General features: G+C 42.9%; 3 protein-coding genes and 1 long non-coding RNA gene across 12 annotated transcripts in view; 3 read left to right on the top strand and 1 right to left on the bottom strand.

The window, feature by feature from the left end:
* The window catches only part of pacs2 (phosphofurin acidic cluster sorting protein 2), a 44,196-nt gene extending 40,266 nt beyond the window's left edge, over positions 1–3,930 (top strand). For all 5 annotated transcript variants that reach the window (XM_069535448.1, XM_069535449.1, XM_069535447.1 and 2 more), the window contains one exon: positions 303–3,930. In XM_069535448.1, coding sequence (XP_069391549.1) covers positions 303–421 — 119 coding nt within the window. In that variant the 3' untranslated portion in view covers positions 422–3,930. The remainder of the gene's footprint in view (positions 1–302) is intronic.
* LOC138412208 (uncharacterized) lies at positions 2,562–21,004 on the bottom strand. The gene is made up of 3 exons (XR_011244693.1): positions 20,863–21,004; positions 19,964–20,044; positions 2,562–5,759 (listed from the first exon to the last, which is right to left on the bottom strand). It is a non-coding gene; the product is annotated as an uncharacterized lncRNA (long non-coding RNA).
* Positions 3,694–16,163, top strand: dcaf5 (ddb1 and cul4 associated factor 5). The gene is made up of 9 exons (XM_020097939.2): positions 3,694–3,901; positions 5,497–5,640; positions 6,063–6,099; positions 6,196–6,335; positions 7,153–7,282; positions 8,568–8,781; positions 11,568–11,634; positions 12,698–12,825; positions 14,138–16,163. The coding sequence occupies exons 1-9, from the start codon at positions 3,694–3,696 to the stop codon at positions 15,452–15,454; spliced, it is 2,385 nt and encodes a 794-aa protein (XP_019953498.2). The 3' UTR covers positions 15,455–16,163.
* actn1 (actinin, alpha 1) overlaps positions 20,948–23,183 on the top strand; it is a 52,046-nt gene continuing 49,810 nt past the window's right edge. For all 5 annotated transcript variants that reach the window (XM_069535456.1, XM_069535453.1, XM_069535455.1 and 2 more), the window contains exon 1: positions 20,948–21,416. In XM_069535456.1, coding sequence (XP_069391557.1) covers positions 21,318–21,416 — 99 coding nt within the window. In that variant the 5' untranslated portion in view covers positions 20,948–21,317. The remainder of the gene's footprint in view (positions 21,417–23,183) is intronic.

Below are 23,183 nucleotides of genomic sequence, written 5' to 3'. Positions count from 1 at the left end.
TTTTTCTCTTTAGTCTTTGGAATTATCTCAAGTTAAAGATCTCAATTATTATTATTCTTACTGTGATCATTACTGTTTGTATTAGTGTGAATGTGCTACTTACTCATAGATAGTCCCAAAGCTGTAATTATGGCAACCAGCAAACTTTCTGGTCTTTGGTTAATTATTAAAAGATCATTATTACTATTTAATTATTGTTATTCTAAGCAAATGTTCCACGTTTTGTCCAACTTCTCAAACGTCTGACTGAGGGGAAAAAAGAGTTTTGTAATGTAAAAATACTTTGTGTTTTGTTTTCTCAGTGCTGATCGACGGCGTCGAGTGGAACGACGTCAAGTTTTTCCAGCTGGCGGCACAGTGGTCCTCACACGTCAAACATTTCCCCATCGGGATCTTTGGACACTCGAAAGGCCCGTACTAGCACCTAAGAGACACTGAGGACAGCCCAGCCCCCCCCCCCCCCCCTCGCCCTGGTGCCAACAGTTTTTAACCCCCCTTCACCTCACTCTCCCCCGGCACACGTCTTCTATTCTGCTGTCTTAATTTAAGCTCCTGCTTCCCTCTGTTGTATTTGTCCAATTATTTAATCTTTTGCGTGTTTTTTTAATTTTCTATTTATGTAAAAAAAAAAATGTCCCGAGGCAAAGCTGCTGAGGGAATATTTCTTTACTCTGCTTTTTAAAAGAAAAAATCCTGCTGATGTTTTATAGACTTTTGAGAAAAAAAAGCCTAATTAAATAATAATTAGAAATGACCTCTAACCTTCGACAAACTGTACGATGTGAGCATGATTTTTTTGGGGGGGCGAGGTTGGTTTCAAGCACTTGGCCTCAGCACAATTAATCAAGAATAAATAAAAAAACGACAAGAGCAACGGATTTGTAACGAAGAGGTGACGAGCATCCTGTTTTCTAACCATGATGAAGAAACGTGGGACGCTCTTCTTCAGAGACTTGTCGATTCCTCGTCTTGACCTGAAGAACTAAACATAAATGGCCCCTGAACTTTGACCCTCTGCACTATATGAAGACGTCTAATGTGCAATAGACTGTGTGAATGCGTTTCCGATAATAATAATCTGACACTTGGAAGATTAGTTGTGATTTTCACTGTACGTAATCCCCTCTGTTTTTTTATTTTCTTGGTGAACTGGCTTGAGGTTTGAAGACTTGCTCCAAAATTTGGTCCAAAATATGAGAAGATAAAGTGAACTTTTAGAAAATCTTTAATTGCACAAATGAACAGATGGTGATACAAATATAAAAGAATATTTGGGAAATACACTTATTTACTTTCTTGCCAAGAGTAAAATGAGATAGATGAACTTTCTAGTATGTATGGTGAATAAAAAGCTGCAGCTAGCTTAGCTTAGCAACGGGAAAAAGCCATCCTGGAACTAAATCTGCCCTCTCGTGCAAAGCTAACGCAATAAAACGTAATATTTGTTAAATTTGTACAGAAAAACACGAGTGAAAAAACAAGTTGGGTTCACTGTGGGTTTACAGGAAACAGTCTGGACACATACATTACATCTTGTCGAGATTTAAAGTCAAGATTTTGTTTGAATTAAACAAAAGATATTTTTTTAGCATCTTAAAAGTTCACAAATTAACGTATTATATCTGGTTTATTTAGTCCATGCAGAAACTGAGCCAGGCTTCCCACCTTTGTGCTAAACTGAAGATAACAACCTTTAAAGCATTGATCTTTTTATCCAACTCTCAGCAAGAAAGTACAAATTATTCCCATACGCTTGTTTATTAGAATTAAACTGAGTTTCTCAGTATTAAATAATCGTTTCCTCAATTATATTGTAGTAAAACTCTTCCTCCTCAAGCCCCACACTCCTCCATCACACTCCATAGTTTTCGCTAAAAGCAAATGTTTTTTGCCAAAGGGACTATTCATCCACTGCAGCTCCCTCTTTATCACTACTGCGTGGTTTTATAGATGACTTCATGACGTAGAGGTGAATGTATTGAAGGTACCTTAATGTAAAGCACTTTTAAATGTTTGTCCATCATAGATTTTAGTGTGTTCGACCTGCTCCCAGGAACCTGAGGGCCGCACGACTGGTTCACAGAGGCACATATGACACTATACCTGAGGTCAACGACAGCACAAGCAGTGGTGATGGGGCATATTGTGGATATGCAAAGTCAACCAAGCATCTGTATCTTCTCAGTGCTGTTTAATATCACTTTACTCGAAGCCTCGTTGGTCTGTGTTAGGTTTCGGTTTAATGTTTTGTCAGGTTGGCCTTGAACGTGTATGTGACGTTGACATCGAAGAAAAATGTTCTGTCAGTAGATTTTGCTCAATCTTCAGTTGACGTTTAAACTAAAACAGTATTTTGCTTATAAAAAGTTTTCTGTAGCAGTTTCATCACAACCTTTGACAATTTCTTAATAAGTGCCTAAATTGCTTAATTTTGACAGATCAATGTAAATAAATGTCGCTGGCTAACATGGTGCTGATTCTGGTGCGACAACAACCAAATATCTTAGTTCAGTGCGATGATTTATGTTCATTGGAAGGAGAGAAAATCACACTCTGGCCAGTTGACTTTCAGACATGGGTTTATTGTGATATTATAACACAACAGTCAAACTATACAGTCCAGTCATGTTCAGTGTACATTTGTTTCTCTATAAAAAATGTTCTATAGATGTTTTTTTTCCCATGTTGTCTGTCTCAGAGAAAGGCTTGTTGAAACTGAAAAGTTCCCCTAAAGACTACCACTGTAATCCCAAAACTGGGAGTAATAAAATACTATACACACTAAAATGTACTTTTATTTCCATGTGTTAGTTACTACATTCAGTCTTCTATTTAATAATTGGATGAAGATAGTGTTATAGGCTAAAGGGGATTTTATTTATTTTAAAGATTTACATTTTTTGTCTTGCGAGTATTGCATATAAAAACAAACAAAGTCAAATTGAGATTTGTCTTAATGCCTGTAACTGCAGAAGCTAGCCGACGTTATAAATTAACATTCATTACCAGAAAAATAGAAAATAATGAAACTAATTTTGGCAAAAATCTGGAGATTCAACTAAATCTGGTAGTTTTGGTGACTTAAATCCTCAAATTAACTTGTCGTGTTTTCCCCTAAAATTGCAGAAGAATTAAACAATTAAGTTGCACAAAAATTTAAATATCCAAGTACATGTATTTAAAAAAAAATGAAACCAAATCATTTCCACAGAAACGATATTATTTCCCAGTTGAAATGTAATAATACGCAAAATTACAACAGAGATCGCTGCAGATAAACCAGGCAGGATGAACCCAACGTTTTGTTAAACTATTGTTTTGGGTTAAAATTGTAAATGCAGGTTCCTGTCAGTGGGTCCTCTCCTGTTCAAACTGCCCGGCTCTACATATACAGACAGTCGGTTCTCCCCGGTGGAGCTGGCTGACAGACAGGGGGAGAGAGAGAGATCCTCCGCCGGAGCAGGAAGCTGCTGGGACCGACCCGATATCAGAGGAGGTGCGGAACAGCGTCGACATCAGCCAGACAGCGGGGGATCGTCCATGATGTAGACCCAGCCGAGAGCCACATCCACCCCACAACACGAGCAGGTGTCGAGGCTGCGGGGCCGCGAACTCGAGCCTCCCGTTTCGTCCCATTCCTCCGGTGTGTGCGTGTGTCTGCGTTTATTCGTTCTTTCTTCCTGCGTGGAGGAGATGAAGGAGCTGCGGGGCTGCGGCATGCGCTCCTCGGTGGGCTTTCTGTCCCGCAGAGAGCTGACCGGCCAGCCGCTCCTGAAGGAGGAGTTCCAGCGGCGCAGGCTGTCCGGCTGCACCAGCCTCTTCAAGAAGGACATGCTCGGACACTTCGGCTGCGTCAACGCCATTGAGTTCTCCAACAACGGCGGGGAATGGCTGGTGTCCGGTAAGTTGACAAATCCTCTCCCTCACCCCCTAGCTTACACTGTTGTAATGTGCTAGCATGCTAACGCTAACTAGCCTGGCAGTCAGCTGAAACGCTTCCCCCCCCTCCCTCCCTCCCTCCCCGGGGCTAAGCTAGGTTAGCCTAGCGCTTTCCCCCCCCCCACACCCCTCCGTGCTAACAGGCTAACGTCAAACCAAACGGCTCATGGAGGAGGAGGAGGAGGTGGGGGGTGCAGCAGGAGCGGCAGACCTGACCCATATGTCAGCCCCACAACACGAGCCCCGTGCCCGCCGGGCAGCAGGGTTATCGCCCCGGTGATGCGTCTGATCGTGGCTCCTCCACCGCCACCACTGAAATCACAAAGCTATTCGTGTCCTGAGAGGATTTAGGGAACAATCATGTGGCCTCGTGGTGCAGCCCTGTCAGGTTTGGGTTCTGCTGAGCACCGTGGATCTGCAGCTTATCTACATTTAACATGTCAGCTTTGCTAAACATGCTCCATGCAGATGCACTCCTCCTCCCCCCTCTCTCTCTGATACATGCACAAGCTCAGTGTGAACACATGCAAAGATGCACAGGAACTGAGGATTGCACATTTTGGTAATTTTCAATGTGAGTGTGAATTGTTAAAAAAAACCAAAATCCAAATATGGCCACACTCTTACTTCCCATTTTAACACCAGACAGTAGAATTGCATCATATGCAAAAGTTTGTGACCTCATCCCCTTTGACTTTAACTGTTAAACATGGAGCCGGTGGGAATGTTGTTCTTTCCGGGTTGTGTGGCAGCGAGTTGCACGATACAGGGAATCAATGGATTCCACAGTAAAATGCGTGTGCAGGAGACTGAGAAGTGTCCTGAGTCAGTGATTCACAGCAAACCAGAAAATCCACTTTAATTAACTGCTTCGTGAAGATCCTAAATATCCCTTGTTTGTGTGTCAGCCCCAAACTATCACAGATCTTGAAGTGATCAGAAATAGAAAAACTCAGCAAGTTGAGACATCTGGCAAAAACTGGGAGGGGTTGTTTTCATAAGTATTCACTTAACACATGCCACATTTTCCTCTGTTTTCTTATTTTAACAGTTTTTCACTTATTATTCACCCAAATACTTCAAATTAAATAGATGTGGCCCCCCACGCTCGGGCTCAAGTTCTATATTTATTATTCTATGTTCTGCACATATATTCTCTTCTGTATTTGTGTTGTCTATAGTTATTTTTAATTAAGTTAGTGTTTAACTTTAAACTATACATTTCTTTGTCTTGGGAATCATTGCCAATTTCAATTTTTTATATATATAAAAATATTGGTGCTGGAATTTTCGTTCTTGACATCGACTCCATAAAAAGATCAGCCTCAGTGCAGCATACAACAAGTTCTATCTTCAGTTTTAATTCAGTTAAGGAAACCACCAAGTTGCAAAACAAAGAACAGCAGCCAATCATCACGTTGTAGTGGCTGGAGAGTGTTTCGACATTTTGCTATTAATAACTGACCAAGGATTTACTCATCAGGGAACATCAGCCTTTGATTGAAAGCTTTCGTTATTCTTGTGAAGTTTGTTTCATGGATTCATGCTCGTCTGCAGGAGGAGACGACCGCCGGGTTCTCCTGTGGCACATGGAGCAAGCCCTTCATGCTCGGGCCAAGCCTGTGAAACTGAAGGGGGAGCATCTGTCCAACATCTTCTGCCTGGCCTTCGACAGCAGCAACCATAAGGTCTTCTCTGGGGGTAAGAGTGAGAAGACCTCCATCTGATCTCTGCTGACTTTTTCACAACAGGAAGTAAAACTTTACCCCTTCTTTTTTTTAGTCCTTGGCCAGGGAGAGAACCGCATACACTTGAATATGCTGCAAAAACAAAGCAACAGCAAATGACAACACATTAGAAACTGCAGGTTCAGAGCAGTGAAATAAGGAAATCGTGTCATTGGCTCATTGCACCTGATGGTCCTGAGTATAAACTATGGATGGGAAAGTGAACATTCTCCAAAAAGCTGCAGCTGCTTAATTATAAAGTCGCTGTCCACTGTCAAGCTGCTTTTTAACTAAGTCAGTACATTATCTGATAAACACCTGAGGAAGAAGCTACGATTAGAAAGTTGCATTTGTCCTTCGCTCACTTCACAACCTCTCTGTTTGCTTGTTTTGTAGGAAATGATGAACAGGTGATTCTCCATGATGTGGAGAGGTGGGCAAAACACAGTTCAGTATTGTAGAATCGAAACATTCCTAGAAACTAACAGCCCTTAAAAAGTGTACGTGTTGATGAATGTTGCCTCTACAGACGGGAAACTCTGAACGTGTTCCTGCACATCGATGCCGTGTACAGTTTGTCCGTCAGCCCGGTGAACGACAACGTGTTCGCCAGCTCATCTGACGACGGACGGGTTCTTATCTGGGACACTCGCGAGCCGCCACATGGAGGTGAGTGGAGGAGCGATGTACGGTCCAGTGTCTGATGATGCTACGGTTGATGTTTCTGCTTAAAGCTGCAGTGCATGAGGAATTAAAGCATTTTCCAAATTACACAAACTATTTCAGAGAACTTTTACTTCCAACAGTGATACACTTCATCCTCACGCCCTCATTTCTGTTCTAAAAAACAAGAATAAACAGAAATATCAAATTGAAATCATTTTTACAGTCTATATGGTGCTGGGCTGCAACTATGTTTTGAAAATTATTGATAAAATTGATTATTTATCGTGAAGTTATGCCCCAAACCAAAAAAATTAAACCTAACAGAACAAAGAAAATCAATAAATCATCACACTGGACAGATTACTTGAAAAGTTCAAACCTGTTTGCAGGCACAGGCATGTTTTAAGTGGCTCTGTTGGGCTGATTATGTTTGTATAGTAATGATTGGACCAGAGAATTTAAAAGCAGCTGGATCATCTTGCATGACGTCCACATCCTTCTATTTTTGATGTCTTCCTTGTGACCAGGTTGGCCTAATAATACATCAAGTAGCAATCACCCCTCTGTTTTTGCCAGCAGTGACATTGAAGAGCCTGGTTCATAATATTATTAATTGTGTTGTGACCAAAACTACAGATGGATTTATTATCATATTATTAAGATTGACAGTTGTGTGTATTTAAGAGAAGCACTGCAGCTGGAATGCTAATTCTCGACATTACATAATGAAAAATGTGTTTTTCTGCAGACAATCATAAGCATCCATCGCCCTCAGTGATCATGTAATTGTCATAAGTTTATTGTTAATCTCTTCCTGTAGAGCCGTTCTGCCTGGCCAGCTACCCCTCAGCCTTCCACAGTGTGATGTTCAACCCTGTGGAGCCGAGGCTGCTCGCCACTGCCAACTCCAAGGAGGGAGTTGGATTATGGGACATCCGCAAACCGCGCAGGTTGGACTTTTTTTCTCCTTTTATCTCTTGACCCAATTTTAAAGACAAGATGAAACTTTAGAGTTCCCTGTGGGGAAATGACTGTTTGCTACAGCAGCAGTAAAATAAACCACAGACATAATAAAAACAAGAACAGCTCGGAGTATTATCAAAAATAATAATATGGTAAAAGCCACTGAGGGAGTCAATAGACAAGAATCATTCAATCACTAGAGGTTGTTTAAATTTAAAGATGCTGTTTATTTATCTCACTTTAGAAATCTGGAAATGGGACGAAATGTGGGAAGATTTCAACTATACATAATATATTTTCACTCTTTGTTTCAATTGTTTTATTCAATACTAAGCAAATTACACAATATACAAACATCCAATCAAGTAATGGTTAAAAAAGGAAATATTATTTGATAGGTTGCAAGATAGAAACTGTTTAATCCAAACTGAAAAAAGATAATTAACTGTTATGTAAATGTTAATTTTTGTTGAATGTCTCTAAAATGAAAGGATCCGTTTTGAACATTTGTATGTTTTGTGTTGATAAAGAAGTTGGGTCGCCTTGTTGTTTAAATTCTTCGTTTTGACTTTGGCCTGTCCGTCGCTTTCTGTTCGATGGAGTTAAGATCATTGATTTGCATGTTTACTCTGTCAGGAACAAACATCCTCCTCTGCTCTTGTGTCGCCGCTCATCTGGCTTAATCCCACTGGGTGGCGTTGTTGTCCTACTGTTAAACTCGTCCCTGCAGCTCCTCTGCCGACTGCAGGATCCACTCAGGAAAACACAACGAATCTGTGCACCATAAAATGACTCTGTGAAAACACGGAGCTGGGGCGAGTGTGTTTACACTACTCAGGTTTGCTTAGGTATAAGTTATAAGTGCACGAATGGCGGCACTTTGAATTAAAGTAAGCACTGAGTCATTTCTCTTCCTCCAATGTTGGCTCTGTCTCTGCTGTGAGCTTTTGTTCACTGTTAGTCAGTTAATGTCTGTTATTACTATTAAAAACAGATGAAGACGTTTCAATGAAATGCCTTTGTGATGAAATACTTATTTAATCTTGCACTATGCTGCAGTCACAGACGTCTGATGACGTTGTTATGACATTTATTTATTTTGTTTTTAAAAGTGCTTCAGAGTAAAAGTAAAACATTGGAACAAATACTCAGAAGAGATGTTTTCAAGGAAGACTAACGTCCGTCCACAGTTTTAAAGCAACACCAACTGTGTGGTCACACAAGGATTGGTCTAACCAACGTCCCATGATTCCTTTTTGTCTATTTCCTCAGCTCGCTTCTGCGTTATGGAGGCAACATGTCCCTGCAGAGCGCCATGAGCGTTCGCTTCAACAGCACCGGCACCCAGCTGCTGGCGCTGCGTCGCCGCCTGCCGCCAGTCCTCTACGAGTTGCACTCCCGCCTGCCGAGTTTCCAGTTCGACAACCAGGGCTACTTCAATTCCTGCACCATGAAAAGCTGCTGCTTTGCCGGCGACAAAGATCAGGTTGGTTGTCAGATGAATGAATCTGAAACTTGATAACACGTTCATAAAATATTACGTTGCACAAAATCCAAGCAGGCCAGCAGATTTTCAAGATATTTTTTTCAAGATGTTCTTAAAATATTGCTCCCAGGAGTGTGATTTTGCAGACACAGCAAAATGTATGCAGATGATGTCAGACAGTGGAGATGTTTGATGTCTGGTCACTTTGAAAGTAAATTTAAGAGGAATATTGGGAACATGTGGGATCAATAAACAGAACAGAAATAGAAGAACATCACTGGGAATGTTGAGTTGTGGATAAATAATAGAATTCCTTATGTTCAGCCAGTGGTATTCCCAGTGGTCCTCCTCAGACATGACATCACTCCGCAGTCATGTTTGTTATGTTAGCATTATCCTCGGGTGTCGTTGGAGCTCACGGAGGCTTAAAGGTGATCCTCCCTGCAGGAGTGAAGGAGGTGGTTTTAAGGTTCCAGAAGCAGGTCAGGACTGGAGGAGAAGGTTGCTGGTTCTAATCTCTTTACCTTCTGCCAAATGCTCCAGTGGAGGCGCCGTTGAGCTTTTGAGAACAAGGTTAACATGTGCATCAATTATATTAGATGACAAATATTAATTATCATCCCTCGTGCAACCTTGTTTGAAATATAATCAGTTCAAATCAACCGAGGTCTGCCTCAAAAAGTCAAGATCAAACAAGTCGCCATAATCAATATATTTCCCCATCTAGTGTCATGCAACAGGTTTGTTGTTGTGGATTCTGATTCTCACTTGCTCATCAGTCTCCTCCAGTTTGAATTATTAGTTAATGGACTGGTTAGATTTGATAGTGATGGTCACCAGTGGGTTAACGTCTCCCTGTGCTGCAGCGATGGAGGTTAGCGTTCAGCTCGGGACGCAAGGGAGCCAAGCCTGATGTTATTCCAGATTACAGGCACAAGCAGTGTAAAAAACCAATACCCTGCACTGTAGCGTGTGTGTGTGTGTGTTCGCCGTGACATCACTGGTGGTTGTGGTGAGAGATGAAACAGGGAACATCCAACTACACCCAGCACTGATGTCTGGTGTGGTCCGTTACAGAGGGAAGTGAAACATGGACTTCTTCTTTAACATCTTGACCTGCTGATGAGTTTTGGATTAAATAATAGGTTTATTTATTATTAGTGACTCACTCAAAGCTGCATGAGACATTTCTCAAGACTTCATGGCTGCGGAGAGCCAGAAAAACTGAACTACTTCATGTTTTTTATGATTATTTTTGTACCAATGAGATGATTGTAGCCAAAAATACATATTTTACATACATTTCCAATAAATATTATGAATCGCAAAATACTAAATAGACTTACTGTACATATCTTGTGGTAATTTCATTCATACCACCTGCTCCTGCTGCCTCAACATATTGCATATAAATTTATGGGCAGTGAAGAACTGCCTACAGTTTCGGTGCAGGGGTTGTGAGAAACATTTAGCGCCATTGAAAACCGCTCGTTCAGTTTAAAACAAAAACTGAAATCAAGAACCATTAAGAGCTTCATGCCAATACACATAAAGTACATGCAGGGTGTCAGGTACAGTGGTAGAGCTCAGAGGAAATAAGAAAAGGAGAATAATTTCATTTCTTTAATAAGGAGCTTCATCCAGAAACCTCAGCTCTGCTCTCACAACCCTCTCAGGAACCTCTTTACACAGACACACAACTACGAGAGGATTTTCTCAGAATGGTGTGAGCGCAGAGTGGGAACTTGTATCAGATGAAATTGATAGAAGGGAAAGAAGCGAGGGCGTTCTTGGTGTGACATTCCTACTTGACGTGTCCTCTGGGAACCTGAGGCTGAGCACGCAGGTGTTAACATCAGAGTGTGTTCATGTGTCTCGGAGCTAAACTGAGCTGCAGTTTGATGTTTTTTTTATTTTCTTTATCGACACAGAACATTTTTAGATGAAGGCATACTGCTATTTTTCACACAAACCATTTAGAATAAGGGGGTGGAAAAGTCTCTGAAAGATAAATGCAGCCACGGAGACCAGCAGAATATTTACAGATGGAAATTGAAGACATTTGTTTAAATCATTGGCAGAAAAATTCTCCACATCTTGACAAAATGTCAGCCCACGAGACAGAGCCTCAAAACAAATCCACATGATTTAACAGAAATATGCCTCCAGATGGTCAAACAAGGCTGAGCAACACTCTGGAAATATGCAGGAACAAAAGTAAAGAACAGAGGAGGAGAAGGCAGGTGAATGTTTTTTCAAACCATTTTTTGAAAATATATATTTTGTGTTCGCTTCAGTTTTTTAGTTTTTGTTTCGTTTTGCCCGTGTCCCATCTGCTAACATGGGGGAGGCGTGGTTTATGACCTGAAACTGCAGTCGGAAATGTAAAGTTTTTGAATATAAAGGATCATTCTAGAGTAAAGAAAACACTGGTTGGCAGAGACGTACAACTGTGAGGTGGTAATTGTAGTTTTTCTTCCAACCCCTTTACGACATGTGTATCATAAGGTAAACGTCAACCATCGTGGCGCTCTCCAAACTTGCCGTCAGCGACAGGTTTAAGTGGAACCATCTGTTCCCGAAGTCTAATAGCAGTTGAGACAAGGAGCAGGAACTGTGTTGGGTCAGATTATCATGTCACTTCAAGAGCCTGTTGATCGATTGACTAATCTGGAAAGACCTCCAACCCAAGGGTCTATCTCTCCCACTGTGAGATATATTTAAAGATTTCCTTTCCTGTTGTCAAAGAAAATTAAATCTGTAAATATCCCTGTTTGACCCCTCAGTACATCTTGTCTGGATCCGATGACTTCAACCTCTACATGTGGAGAATCCCAAAGGATCCAGAGGCAGGTGAGTTATTGACCTGGTTTATTCTCTACTTCACCTCATCTTTACCTTTGGGGATGCGTTCTTATTTTCCTTCTTGTCCTTCGTGACATAGGTTTTAAATTTGTGGTCTTGATAAAGACTTTTCACTTGTTAAAACCTGTAGAAACTTTTCCACTCTCACAACAACTCACCTTCATTTTTTGTATCTTCACATGACAAAAGTTTTTTAAGATATCATCTGGTTCCTAAGATGATCCCGAGATCAGACAGTTCATGTTCTTGTGTCTACTCTGCAGAATAGTGGAATATGTCCTTGATTTCTTTTGTGTGTTTGGTTTGTGTAAGTTCACTCTGTTCATCGTCAGTGGAGCTGCTCAACACGCGTCCCGTGACTGAAAAGGAGCTTGTTTGAGTTCTTGTGACCTTTTCATGCTGCAAGGTTAAAGATTTCAGTGGCGTCAGGCAAAACAAACCCGATTTCAGTCGCTGTAGGTTTTAACCACAATCTTAAGCATAATAGACTCCTCTGTGTTCTTAACACAAGAGCCTCAGCCCAGACTGTGGTTTGCCCTCAGTTCATTTGGTCACAATATATTTTCCAGGCATGATTCTTTCCATTTTAAGTCTTAATTATAGTTTTTTATTAAACTGTTTCTCCAGTTTGAGTGATTTCACCTGCTCAAACCAACTAAGAGTCAAGGTTGAATACAGTGAAAGTAAGAATTAAGTGTATTTGTACTAATTACTTTGGGGAATGCAGCAATCCAAGAATGTGGTTGTGTGTAGCTCTGTGGCACCACCTGACACATTTCTGGATTTTATTTTCCCCAGAGTTACTCACACTGAAAATATGTGCACTCACTGGACCTATTCTGTGTCAGACTAATGGCATATTCTGAGGATTACATTACTGCTGTTAGGACTGTTTAATTTCACCAGCAGTATTTTTCACGTTTCTCAGGCACATGAACAGGTTGAATGTTTGCGTTTCCTTTCTTGAATTTCTGAGTTTATATTTGTTTTTATTCTTCCTGTATCACATAAAAAAAATAAAAAAACCCTACAATGTGTTTGTACTTCTCAGGAGGCCCTGGTCGTGTGGTGAACGGGGCTTTCATGATTCTGAAAGGTCACCGCTCCATCGTGAACCAGGTTCGCTTCAACCCTCACACCTACATGATCTGCTCGTCCGGTGTGGAGAAAGTCATCAAGGTTAGTTAAGGACGTATATGAGGCTTTTTCACTCTTTCCTTTTTCTAACGTGTTATGTAGTTGTGTTGTTTATCTGAAAGTGCCGCAGCAGTAGATAGATTTCCACTTTAGATGCTGTGGTCAGAGAAATAGTTTTTTAAGCGGACTGTCCAACATTCAGTTCGCCGTGTCCTCTGTTGTTGAGACACTAGATGTCCCCTTAAGTGAGACATTGATCTCCAGTGACACCACACAGTTACTGAGCGAGCTCTGACTTTCCCCCGTGGAGCTGGGAATGAACAAAGATGGATTTCCTCTACCGCTGGCTGCCGCCTGTAACAGATAATGTTGGTCACTTTTCTGAAACTGGGTCATGTGGAGACAGGGATGGTTCCACAGAGAGTTTTTCTAAACCAGAGCCAGGATGTGATGCAGTGCCAGGCGCTCTAAAGTCTCAGCAGGTTAAACTAACCGGAATCAAACGCAACAAGTAAATCAAAGCTAAAGCTTTAACTGTAGCTCAAGATTAATTCGATTAATGTTTTACTTTGTCGTTGATCTGTTGACTTGTGGAAGAGTATCAAGAGAAAAAAAGACACAAGAGGAAACCTAACATTAATATTTTACACTGTTCAATTTAGGATTCATCACAGCAGGATCGCTGTATTACGAGTCTTATTCAGAACTAGTTCTGAGTCACAGTTCTGATCCTGACCTTATAAATAATCCAGGGAACATTTAAAGTTCACGTCTCACCAATTTTCAGCTGACTCACTGCTAAAAGCAACGTAACACACGCTGTTTTACTATTTTTCACTCGCATCAGTAACCATCCCCAAACATTCAGGCAGTTCAGATAGACACAGTGGAAAGTCTGAAGGAGCCTTGTTGTTATTGTTAAATAAAATACCATCAGCGTATTAACGGAAACAGTCCCTGAAGGTCCCGCAAATCACTACTGTCTTATTTGTGGAAATGGAAGAATATGTAATTCAACATTAACATTGTCAAAAACGAAATTTAGTAGAAGAGGTCAGTTTGTATTTGATGGCAGAAAGATGACAGAGTTCTTCTTCTCTTGTGTCAGTGCAGTAACACAAGCTGTGTGTTTTCTACATTTCACTGTACAGAGTGAAAGATGATACAGGCCCAGGTGTTCAGAATTTCAATAACAGAGAGTCCTTTAACTGACCCTCTCCACTCTCCTTTCTGGCTTGTCATTGTTTCTCCGTCCATTTTTCATCCTGTCATTCTGCTTTCCCACACGTCCAACTTTTAAATCTGGTCCTTGTATCTCCCACTTCTCATTCCTCCCCATTGTTTTCCATTCCAGGTGTGGAGTCCCTACCAGCAGCCTGAAAGTCTTGGTGACCTGGAAGGTCGGGTGGAGGACAAATCTCGCAGCCTCTATACCCATGAGGAGTACATCAGCCTGGTGCTCAACAGTGGCAGCGGTCTGTCCCATGACTACGTCAGCCAGTCCATCCAGGAGGACCCGCGCATGATGGCGTTCTTTGACTCGTTGGTCCGTCGAGAAATCGAAGGCTGGAGCTCAGACTCTGACAGCGACTTAAGTGAGGAGGCCATCATGCAGCTCCACGCCCGTGGACGTCGCACTACAAGGGCCACACCAACACCTCCTATCGCTGCCCCGGCTGCTGGTCACCAAAGTGACTCAGATAACTCGTCGTCCTCCTCTTTGGCTGGACCTGAAGCCTCAGGAGGGGAAGAGCCCGTCCCGGCAGAGGAAGAGGAGCAGCCGAGGAGACGCACCAGGCATCAGCAGCAACAGTCTGGCTTTCTGGTGAACGAAGACTCAGACTCAAGTGAGTTTTGGCTGGACCCCATGCCCCGGCCTCGCTCCCCCAGCCCCCGGGACAACTCCACGCTGTCCAGCCCCGCCTCCTCCCCTTCACTTCCAGCCGGAGCCTCCAGCTCCTCCACGTCCACTTCCAGCTCCAGCAGTGATGACGAGGAGCGGCGCAGCGCGGTGAGGCGGCGCAATGTCATGAGACGACGGCGCATGAATGTGGTCTCCAGAGCGGAGGATCGACCCGAGTCTGTACAGGCTTTGTTTTCAGCCATTGACTCCTGCAGTTACCCTTCAATCTCCATCGAAGACCTGTCTTCTTCCTCGTCGGAGGTACAGAACTCTCTCCAAATCAAGCCCCAAAGTGGTGGCAACAGAGAGGAGGAAAAATGTCTGAGCCCCTCTGACTTTGTGTGCTCAAGCCCAGTAATGTCCCCCGACAGTCAAGAGAATGAGGACTGGGGTGAGAGGACTGAGCTGGACAGACGTCCAGCTGCATCTCCTCAGTCATTGGACGGACTCAGGACTGAAGCGAGGGCTGCGACAGAGCCTGTTTTGGACAGCTCTGACAGTGGAGAGGCAGGTAGCAGCTCAGCAGCTGTAGACAGAAACTCCCAGAGCCGACGGAGCCCTGGAGTGAACGGGCAGCACCGGACTGTGGCATCGTACGCGAGTGAGAACCTGCGTGTCTCCTCAGAATCAGAGGAAGAGACTGACGTCACACCCGAAGACACCAGGCCACAGAGAGGAAAAGGCCCTGCTCTGAAACGGACTCACAAGGGCTCAGGAGACGGAGAATCAGGCTCCTCACCCTCAGAAAAGAAATTAAAAACAATATGAATTATTTTCTTTTCATCCCAGAAAGAAATCATTACATAATTTGGAAGTGGGTTTTCTATGGGTTTTTACAACTCAGCGATTTCATTTTGTGTCTTGTTGTCATGTGACACGTTTGAGCAGAAAAACGTGAGGCAACTAAAAAAAAAAAAAAAAAAGACAATGTGGTTAATTTTTGTTTCAGAACAAAATAATTTGAGTGTCATTGTTCTTAAGGTCAAATCACAGATGAAATTAAAAGATGGGAGATATAAAACAAAAGGTAAATATTGTTGATGGTATTTTAAGTGAACTGCAATGGTTAATCTTTTGTTTTCATGTTAGTGTTTTTTCCTCAGTCACATTCTGGTTGTTGCAGAAAGCTCCTCCCAAGATTTGGAGCATTTCCAATCATTACAAAAATCTCTTATCGAGCAAAAATGCTTTGCAGCGTTTTAATTTCTACGGTTTCACACTGAGCGTAAATCTGATTTAGCTTATTGTCATTTTTAAGAGGTTCTCGGCTGTGACTGCTTCAGGGTGCCTGAAGAATTGACTGAGTCGCCATAGAAATCTTAAGGAGCAGCATTTGTTTAAGCTGTGCATTGAAACGATGCTTTCATTGTCTTTCATACCAATTTTCTTTTTGTCTCATTATCCAGCCCCTGGGCACCATTACAAGCCAGCTCGCTTTTGTTTTCTTGCAATTAAAGAATAATTTGTTCTCCAGTGACAACGCACCATCTTCTTCCTGAGGATTTGCTGATTCACAAAACTGTTTGAGTGATGAAATAATTTTCTATCACAAGACTAAATGAAATAATGTAAAACGAGTCATTTTTATTGCAGATTCGGGGGCTCCACGACCAAGTTGCCATGGCAGCACAGCCTCAACTCTCCCGTGGAGTAAATGCGAAGCCTGCTCATCTGGCCGTGACCCTGAGCAACCATTGTCGACCGCAGCAAAATATTTTATTGATTAAATCAAAAAGCCATCTTTGCTTTGAATGAGAGAAGAGTTGATTTTTGTTAGCACCGTGACGGTCTAAATAAACATGGAAGCTGCTTTCAGACACGGACCAGACATTTTCCTGAAATTCCAGAAGGGTCTGAGTCAGTTAGTCTCTAGATGTTTATTTTGAAAAGCTGATTTAAAAAAAACTCAAACAGCAAATTGTTAAAAAAGAAAATTGCCCCTTTTTCTCAAAGACAAGTTATCATTTAACAAGATATCTGTCTGAATGCTGAATCAAAATAATACAAAATAATAAATTGAAATATCTCAAATCTAAAATAATTGATTAATCAACTAACTCAATGCCCCATGTTTCATTTTGAACTCGTTATTGATCGATATCTGTTGGAAACTGTTTGTTATGAAGCTCACACGTCAAACAGGTTGATATCAATAACAGTTTTAAAGTCAAACTAAACCAAAGGCAAAAGTTTCTCTGTCAAAAAACAAAACAAACCCAGAGAAGATGTTGACCTGCGATGAGGTGAACAACCATAAATGGACGAACGTCTTTCCAGCCACACCTCCTCAGTTTCATTGACAGCGTAGTGACTGTCTATGACATCATTGGTTTTAGAGGGAGCTGCCATGCTTGTCTCCACCTGCACGACGGCCCTCCTCCACCAGACAAAGCAGCAGTAGTGAGGAACGATCACAAAAGAAAACAGCTCGTGGCGGTGGAGTGGTAATCTGAGGGCAGGCAGACATGTAGTTGAGGGTTATCGAGTTGTTTGTACAGCTCTCTTGTCAAAATAGTTTCCTCGACTTCTCAGAACGTCTCGGTGAGGCTGTCACTTATCTGCAGGAAGTAGACACCCTTCATTTAACCCCCATGCCTCCCCCAGGACACATTCAAATAGGGATATTGTATGCTGTGGGGTTGTTTACATTCTGACTAGAGTGCGGCTGCTGGGCGGCACACGGCTTAATGATTAATTACAGGCTGCAGATGCAGAGTCGGCTCCGTTCACAGGGAACAATCCTGACATCAATCAAAAAGTATGCCGAGTTGAGTTTTACAAAGTCCCCGAAGGAATCAAGTCACATTTGATTTCACACAGAGCTCAAGTGTCACATCAGAGGAGGCTGGCACTCATTAGTGAACGTGACAATGGAGGTTTTTATCTGTATTTATTCAGCGAAGGTTAGCAGGTTGAGTGCGCTCCCTCATATTGTAGGTCACATTCTCAACAGGGAGGAGCTCAGGGCCTTTGAGGACTTCCACTGGTTTAGTCTGATGGATCATATCGGTTTCCGAGGGGACACAAGAACCTTTACAGCCGCTTAAAAGGCAAAAAAAAACTGTTTTCAATCAGCTTCTCACATCTAGAGCTGTGGTCCGACGTTATCTGCTAAACTTACAGACCCAGCTGACAGATTTAAATCATTTTATAAGTTGAACCAAACTTAGGGCAAAAGCATAACACTAATAAAAGATATGAAATAAAGGCAATGGTGTTGAAAATTAATTAATTAATTAAAAGCAGTATCATCTTAATCAGTCTTAAGTTGTTTCTTAAACTATCAGTAGTTTGTCTGATGTCGTGGGAGTTTTTGGTCCAAACCTTTGGTGCATAACAACACAAAGCTGCTTCATTTCTTTTCATAGCTTTAAACACGTTTTTAAATATGCTGCAGTACTTCACAAGTTTCAGGGGCTATGAATCAGATCCTGTACTTGACCCCTGATTCTCCAGTTGAAGCTGTTCCCCTGCACGCTGCTGCGTTATTTTCTAAAAGAGTGAAACTCTCCTTGTAGATTGAGTTGTCACATTCCTTCTTCCATGTCTACTGTATGTTCCCTTTGGGCCCAGATGGTGTTTTGGCTCGAGTTGTCCGACCACAGCTCCAAACACATGTACAATTTAATGGGATTATCAAGGTTATTCAGCACTATCCCATACATGGCTCAGCTTTAAAAGCAAGGACGACTATTTAAGAATTCCCCTCCCAACATGACTGGAATACCTTGGGAACTTGCCAGAGACCAGAGCGAGCCGACGCACCAGCTCTTCACATGACCCGCGGGCCTCAGAACACAGAGCTGAACGTCTCCGCACCACTGACTCTTCACCAGATATTCTGGGATTCTGCTGAATAGTATTGTGTTGACATCATGTAGCTGGACCAAGGAGAAATTCTCTGGTCTACCCAAATCAAGCTGCGCAGACTGGAGTGTGTCACCAGAATAATTACACACATTTCAGTGGTTGATTATAATGAGTTAATTCATGCATTTAATAAGCCATGAGTCGCAGCTTTGAGAGGATGAGCCTCTTTTGTCGGCCGGCCAATTAGAGCTCCTGTTGCTGCTCTGTGTGGATCTGATTTAGGTTTCAACCTCTTTATATACAGTCTATGGTTTCAACGCGTTCTGCAGGCTGCGTCTTGAAATTACATCACGGACGCTTCAGAAATTAACAAAAGAAAAAAGACCTTTTAGCCACGCTAGCAGCATGGTGTCAGGTCAGCTGGCCCATGATCCACTTCGGTCCGAACTGAAATGTCTCCACAGCGATTGGACGGACATTAAGTACAGGTACATACTGACATCCTGACTTTCAGTGCCAACACTTGAACAAACATCAGTGTAGTAAGAAGTTCCAAAAATGACAGAAACCTGTATGTTTGAATAATGAAATGTAAATAATAGCACGTATAATAAGCTTTGTGAGACTTAGCCAGTCGTTTTCTAATTCGTTTTTTAATGTAGATTTAACGAATCACTTTGTTTTTAAAATGACGGCAGGTTTATCAGCCAGAAGAAAAGTACATCACCAATGTGCAGCCAGCTTCTTCTGGGTTTCTTCTATCATCAACCATTTTATGATTATAAGCTGTAATTTGGGTTGCCAGGTTGTTAAAACCATCAAGTCGGTAGTTATAAATACATGCAGCTGTTTCTAATCTTATCTCATTTGACTTTTACATTTCAGGTCAAATGTGGAAAATTCATCTTGATGGTGCAGTGTGAACGATTTAGGTGAAAAACTACCAGAGGTGAACAGTATTCAGCTGCAACATTCAACTTCTCCACTAGATGTCACTGAATCTTACACACTGAACCTTTAAGTTACAGTCTAATGTGAAGCCTATATACAAAAGCCTTAGTGAAATGATTTCTTGTCTTATAATCAGGCCATTAATGACTTATCACATGAGCCCTAGGTAAATGGTGTCTTATCAGAGGATGGTAAAGTTGCTCATCACCACAGAGCTGCCGTCACTCTGTGTTCGCTGCACCTCTGCTCTGCTGCCTCTAACCAGCGACCAGGCAGTGAGCTGGCAGTCTGCTCCCGGTCTGTGACATCACTTTCCCAAACATCCATCGTTGGAAGTTTGTCCATATATGGAAGAGCACTCCACTTTCTCTGACTGTCAGGGCTATCCCGTGTCGGCATCTTTCCTGCTCTCTGCGGATGTGTGTGTGTGTGTGTGTGTGAAATGTGTGTGTGAAATGTGTGTGTGACAGAAACAGAGAGAAAGAGAGAGAGAGAGAATGGAGAGAGCCGGTTTACCTTACAAGGCAGACAGACCTGGCCATCGCTTCACGTGTTTACAGGAGCTCACTTCTCCTTTTGAATGGACGGCTGCGGTGTCTGTAGCATAGGAGGAAATACAAAAAGGTTTTACCCAAACTGAGTAATAATCATAATCCATTATAGTAAAGTAAAAGTAAAAAATGTTAAGTATATCTATATTCCTCAGTGCAGAAAAGTGGCTCATGTGAATAATTCACTGTTATATATCACATTAGATTATTACCACATCTGCCAAACCGGTTCTTTCACCTGTGTCTGTTTGTTCATTTGTTTATTTCATAGACTAAATAAAGATGGAACGACGCCTCTTCACTTCTTCCAACTATCCGGAAATGAAGCCAGTGTATTCCAGATGAAAGTAATACACAAGCTAGTACTTTGTGTTGTACTACAAAAGTAACCAACAGGTTTTCCACTCAGGATAAAGTTACCTGGTTCATGTATGATTATATTAAATCACGTTGCTGTTATTGTCTTAAAAGATTTTTTTCAACACAATAAAATATCAAATACGTTTGAAGCCGTTTTCAGAGCCTTCGTACATATTTTGGAAACGGCGAGAGACGGACGAAACGTGGAAATTGTAGGGGGCGGTGTTGCCAATAGTTCAAGCGAGACACGGCCTGAAGTCTGTGGACACAGAGAAGAAACTTTCAACACTTTTAACTCCACCCCTCCGTCAGCATAGCGGTGACAAGTCCCTTTATAATGATTTGGAAAGTGAAGGGAGAATAAAATCTCCTGCAGTGGATTTGGAAAAACTGCAGCTTTAGCTTCAGAGGCCCACATGCTTCTATTAGACGGCCCAGCTTTGCTCCACGGGCCTCCGCTTGCCTCCCACCGCTTCTTAAGTCAAGATGTTCGGATCAACCTACTCTAAAGCCTCGGCACTGACGGCCGAACCCTCCAATCCGCTCGAAGGGGGGACGGGTCCTGTGGCGCGGTGCCGTCCAATCACACGCAGCCCTCCCCTCGCTGATCCATTCAATTTGTCCGAGGCGAAGTTTTTTGCGTCTGTCGCTCCTCGACGCTGGACCTGCCCACCGCCGAGTGGCTGTTCTCCCGCTGGGCGAAGAGCAGAGCGCAAAGAGGAAGAGGAAAAGAAGGAGGGAGAGAGAGAAAGAGAGAGAGAGAGAGAGAGGAGCCGGGGGTGGACCGTTAATTTCATCCACACACCGACGTGAACGCGCGGAGCAGAGCGGAGCCGACACACCGCTGCGCCAACATCACCTCGCCGAGGAAACCGGGGGACGGACCAGACCAGCCGAGCGCGTCTCTCTTCCATTTCCACACACAGACACATTAAGCTTCGTACGAACACACGCGTAATATGGATCAGTATGACGGAGATGAAAATTACATGCCCCAGGAGGACGACTGGGACCGGGATCTCCTGCTGGATCCCGCCTGGGAGAAGCAGCAGAGAAAGGTGAGCGACTTCCTTCATACCTCCGGGTGGGGAGGTGCGGAAGTGCGGTGTCTGCAGGAGATCATGATAATACTAATAATACTAATAATTCTAATAATGAAACTGATTATTATTATTATTATCATTATTATTATTATTAGAGATGGATGAGGGGGTCTGTGACTATCGATTGATCCACGAGCTCAGGCACCAGCAGCTGTTAACTTTACGCATCATCATCTTCATCATTATTTCTCTAACACTTGAGCTGCAAAAGTTTCTCCTTCTTCTTCTTCTTCTTCTTCTCCTCCTTCTTCTTCTTCTTCTTCTTCTTCTTCACGCACACTGAGTCTCAGTCACATCCTGTATCGTGTTATGAAATATCCTGTAGCCCAGCAGCAATTACATGCATGCAGCAGGAGGAGGAGGAGGAGGAAGAGGAGGCCCACCCATTATCTTTGCAGCAGCAGCAGCAGCAGGAGGAGGAGAAGAAGAAGTGGAGTGATAGAGGGATAGATGGGTGCAGGGAGGAGAAGTGTAAAGTAAAGGGGGGGTGGAGGGGGTTCAGGAAAAAAACAATTAAAAACTGGACAGGACGCCCCCCCCAACGTTTTTCCAGCGCAACAGATGTCAGCCATGCGCTCCACTGCGTGTGTGTGTGTGTGTGTGTGTGTGTGTGTGTGTGTGTGTGTGTGTGTGTGTGTGTGTGTGTGTGTGTGTGTGTGTGTGTGAGATTTAGCCCTCCTGTCATCTGGTTTGTGATGCGACGTGGATTAGACCACGCTTAACAAGCAGGGGATGAGTGGGGAGTGGGGGATGAAGTATGTGATGTACACTTCTTCACCAGTCCTCTGACTTTTTCTGGTGCAAATATAACTTTGTGTTGAAGTGTCTCGATGAGTCTGTAAATTGGTTAATTAATCTGTTAATTCCTACATGAATGTGAGCCTCGTTACCCAGCATGCCCAGGGTTCACCCCCCCCCCCCCCCCCCCCCCAGCCCATAGCACAGAGCTGCCTGCAACACATCCATATATTGTCCTAACAAGCCCAGATCTCCTCCACGCGTCCCACAGCTGCTGCTCTTTTTCCACACTAGAGTATGAATGGTCTGTTTCTAGAAAGGGTGCTACTTTTTTTTCTCTCCGTTCTTCCTCTCTTCACTACTCCCAATACTTTTCCTCCGCTTCGAGAGAAAAAAAGAAAAAGAAAAAGGGGGAAGAAAAAGCTCTGTGGAATCTGAGTAAGCGCTGTGGTTTGGGCTGGGCTTGCATGGGAGCAAGCGTGCCCAAAAATGGTAATAATCGGCCCCTCTCGCTTGCTGTTGGAAAACTTTTTCCCCAAGTTTCTCTCTCTTGCACTGCAAAGCTCCGGGCTCCCAGTTTCCTGGATTATGTCATCGGCAGGCTGCTACCGGTCGAAAGCAAATCAAGGGGGAATAAAGGGAAGGTATGCAGAGCTGAGGTCAGGTGTGAACAGCAGACAGAGCTCCCTCTCACATTATCTGCTGCTTCTGCTTCTTTCGTGCCTTTTCAGTCTAAAAGCATTTGATCCAACAGAGATAGAGGTTGCTAAAGGAGACGTCGTCACCTGATAGCTGAGTTCACACATCCTCTCTGGATCACAGAGCTATATGTCAGGGTGACACACTTTCCTGAGGATGACTCTCATTGATCTCATCGTCCCGCAGAGAGCAGGGTGGTTTTATTCATTTGTTCCTCTCCTCAGAGAACAGAGATAAGTGGTTATTCTGAGATCTGACGAGACGCTATAGACACTCACAGGCTGA

The sequence above is a fragment of the Paralichthys olivaceus genome, chromosome 12, assembly GCF_024713975.1.
Source record: "Paralichthys olivaceus isolate ysfri-2021 chromosome 12, ASM2471397v2, whole genome shotgun sequence".
Classification (NCBI taxonomy): Eukaryota; Metazoa; Chordata; class Actinopteri; order Pleuronectiformes; family Paralichthyidae; genus Paralichthys; species Paralichthys olivaceus.
The sequence above is the reverse complement of the archived record's forward strand: the minus strand, read 5'-3'. Positions and strand labels throughout refer to the sequence as shown.

What these genes read in the sequence shown, in the direction of transcription:
- dcaf5 (XM_020097939.2), top strand. Translation starts at nt 3,694, where the DNA reads ATGAAGGAGCTGCGGGGCTGCGGCATGCGCTCCTCGGTGGGCTTTCTG. An exon ending in ATTCTCCATGATGTGGAGAG is followed by an intron (nt 6,100 to 6,195) that starts GTGGGCAAAACA and finishes TTGCCTCTACAG; the next exon opens with ACGGGAAACTCTGAACGTGT. An exon ending in TCGCGAGCCGCCACATGGAG is followed by an intron (nt 6,336 to 7,152) that starts GTGAGTGGAGGA and finishes CTCTTCCTGTAG; the next exon opens with AGCCGTTCTGCCTGGCCAGC.